A 1,292-nucleotide genomic window follows, 5' to 3' on the forward strand; every position below is an offset into this window, starting at 1 on the left:
AAATTATATGTGATTTTTCAAAATTTTAAAGATATGTTTTAAATTTTTTTAAACACTTGATTTTTCTTTTAAAATAATTTTTAAATTAAAAATATTTTTTAAAAACACCGTCAAACAAACTTTTCATGCTAAATCAATTAACTTTTTAAATTAAGAAAAAAAATCTTATATTTTAGTTTTTTCTATTCAATTAAAAATGATAACAAATAAGTTAAAATAAATAAATAAATAAAATAAAACCAATTGAAATTTAAAAGCAAATTATGTTTAGCATCAAGTTAAAAAGACAAACACCATTTAAACTGTGGAGACTTTGAAAATTCGGATAGCATTAGTGACTGAATTTGGTTAAGTTGTATTTAATTTTCCATTCCTTTGATTGGGTTCCCATTGTTTTATGTCATTTTAAGACTATTGCATGCTAGGCAACCTTTGGGTGGAATATACGACAAAGAAGGTCTTGTGTTGTGATGTCCCACATCGGATAGAGGAGAATGTTCCTGACGCTATATATATAGAGGTTTCTCTTAATCAAGTAGATGCGTTTTAAAGTCGTGAGGACTTATTTGAACTCAAAGCGGATAATATCTACACGATTGGGAGCGGGTCATTACATGTATCTTGCAAATGGCCAAAAAAATCAGGCTTAGAATCATAGTCTACTCTTTTGAACATTAAACCAGTAATTTTTATTATTTATTTTTTAAAATCAAACATCCCCTAGTCTCCCTATATGTTCAATTACAACACTCTTGAAAGACAACTCAAAACATCCCTTATAAAATATCACCAAACAAATAGCATTCGGAACAGTGGTTTCCACTTTTCCCAAATCCACTCCAAGACAACAAGCCTTATTACAAACACCCACTTCAAATTTTCGAAGTCTTCAACTACATATTACTATGATTTTATGGGGTTTTAATGAGGGAAAAACCCTGAAAAAATCAGCGGGTGACGATCAGGGAACGGGAGCAGATGGCGCAGAAGTACTTGGTCTTGGTTTTGCGGGAGACAGGGACACAACACACATGTAAATTGCAGTCAAGATGCGTTGCAACAACAGGGCCTCCACAGCAAGGGCACACAGCCCCAGCTCCTTCTCTCTTGATCACCTTTTCTCTCATATCAAACACTTGGAATATACTCATGTTTCTGCTGCTGCTGCTGCTGCTGCTGCTTCTGCTTCTTTGTTTTTCCACCGCTTGGTTTCTGTCTTTTTCTGGGATTTTCTTGGATGGTGCTTGGGATCGTTTCAGGGTTTCATTTGGTGGGTTTGGCTCCCTTCCCAT

The 1,292-nt window shown here is 34.2% G+C and overlaps 1 protein-coding gene across 1 annotated transcript; it reads right to left on the minus strand.

The window, feature by feature from the left end:
* Positions 1-947: 947 nt before the first annotated feature.
* On the minus strand, positions 948-1,292 carry LOC117921924. Its single transcript, XM_034839872.1, has one exon. It carries the CDS (start codon positions 1,290-1,292, stop codon positions 948-950), a length of 345 nt encoding a protein of 114 aa, XP_034695763.1.

Source organism: Vitis riparia, chromosome 9 (genome assembly GCF_004353265.1).
Source record: "Vitis riparia cultivar Riparia Gloire de Montpellier isolate 1030 chromosome 9, EGFV_Vit.rip_1.0, whole genome shotgun sequence".
Classification (NCBI taxonomy): domain Eukaryota; kingdom Viridiplantae; phylum Streptophyta; class Magnoliopsida; order Vitales; family Vitaceae; genus Vitis; species Vitis riparia.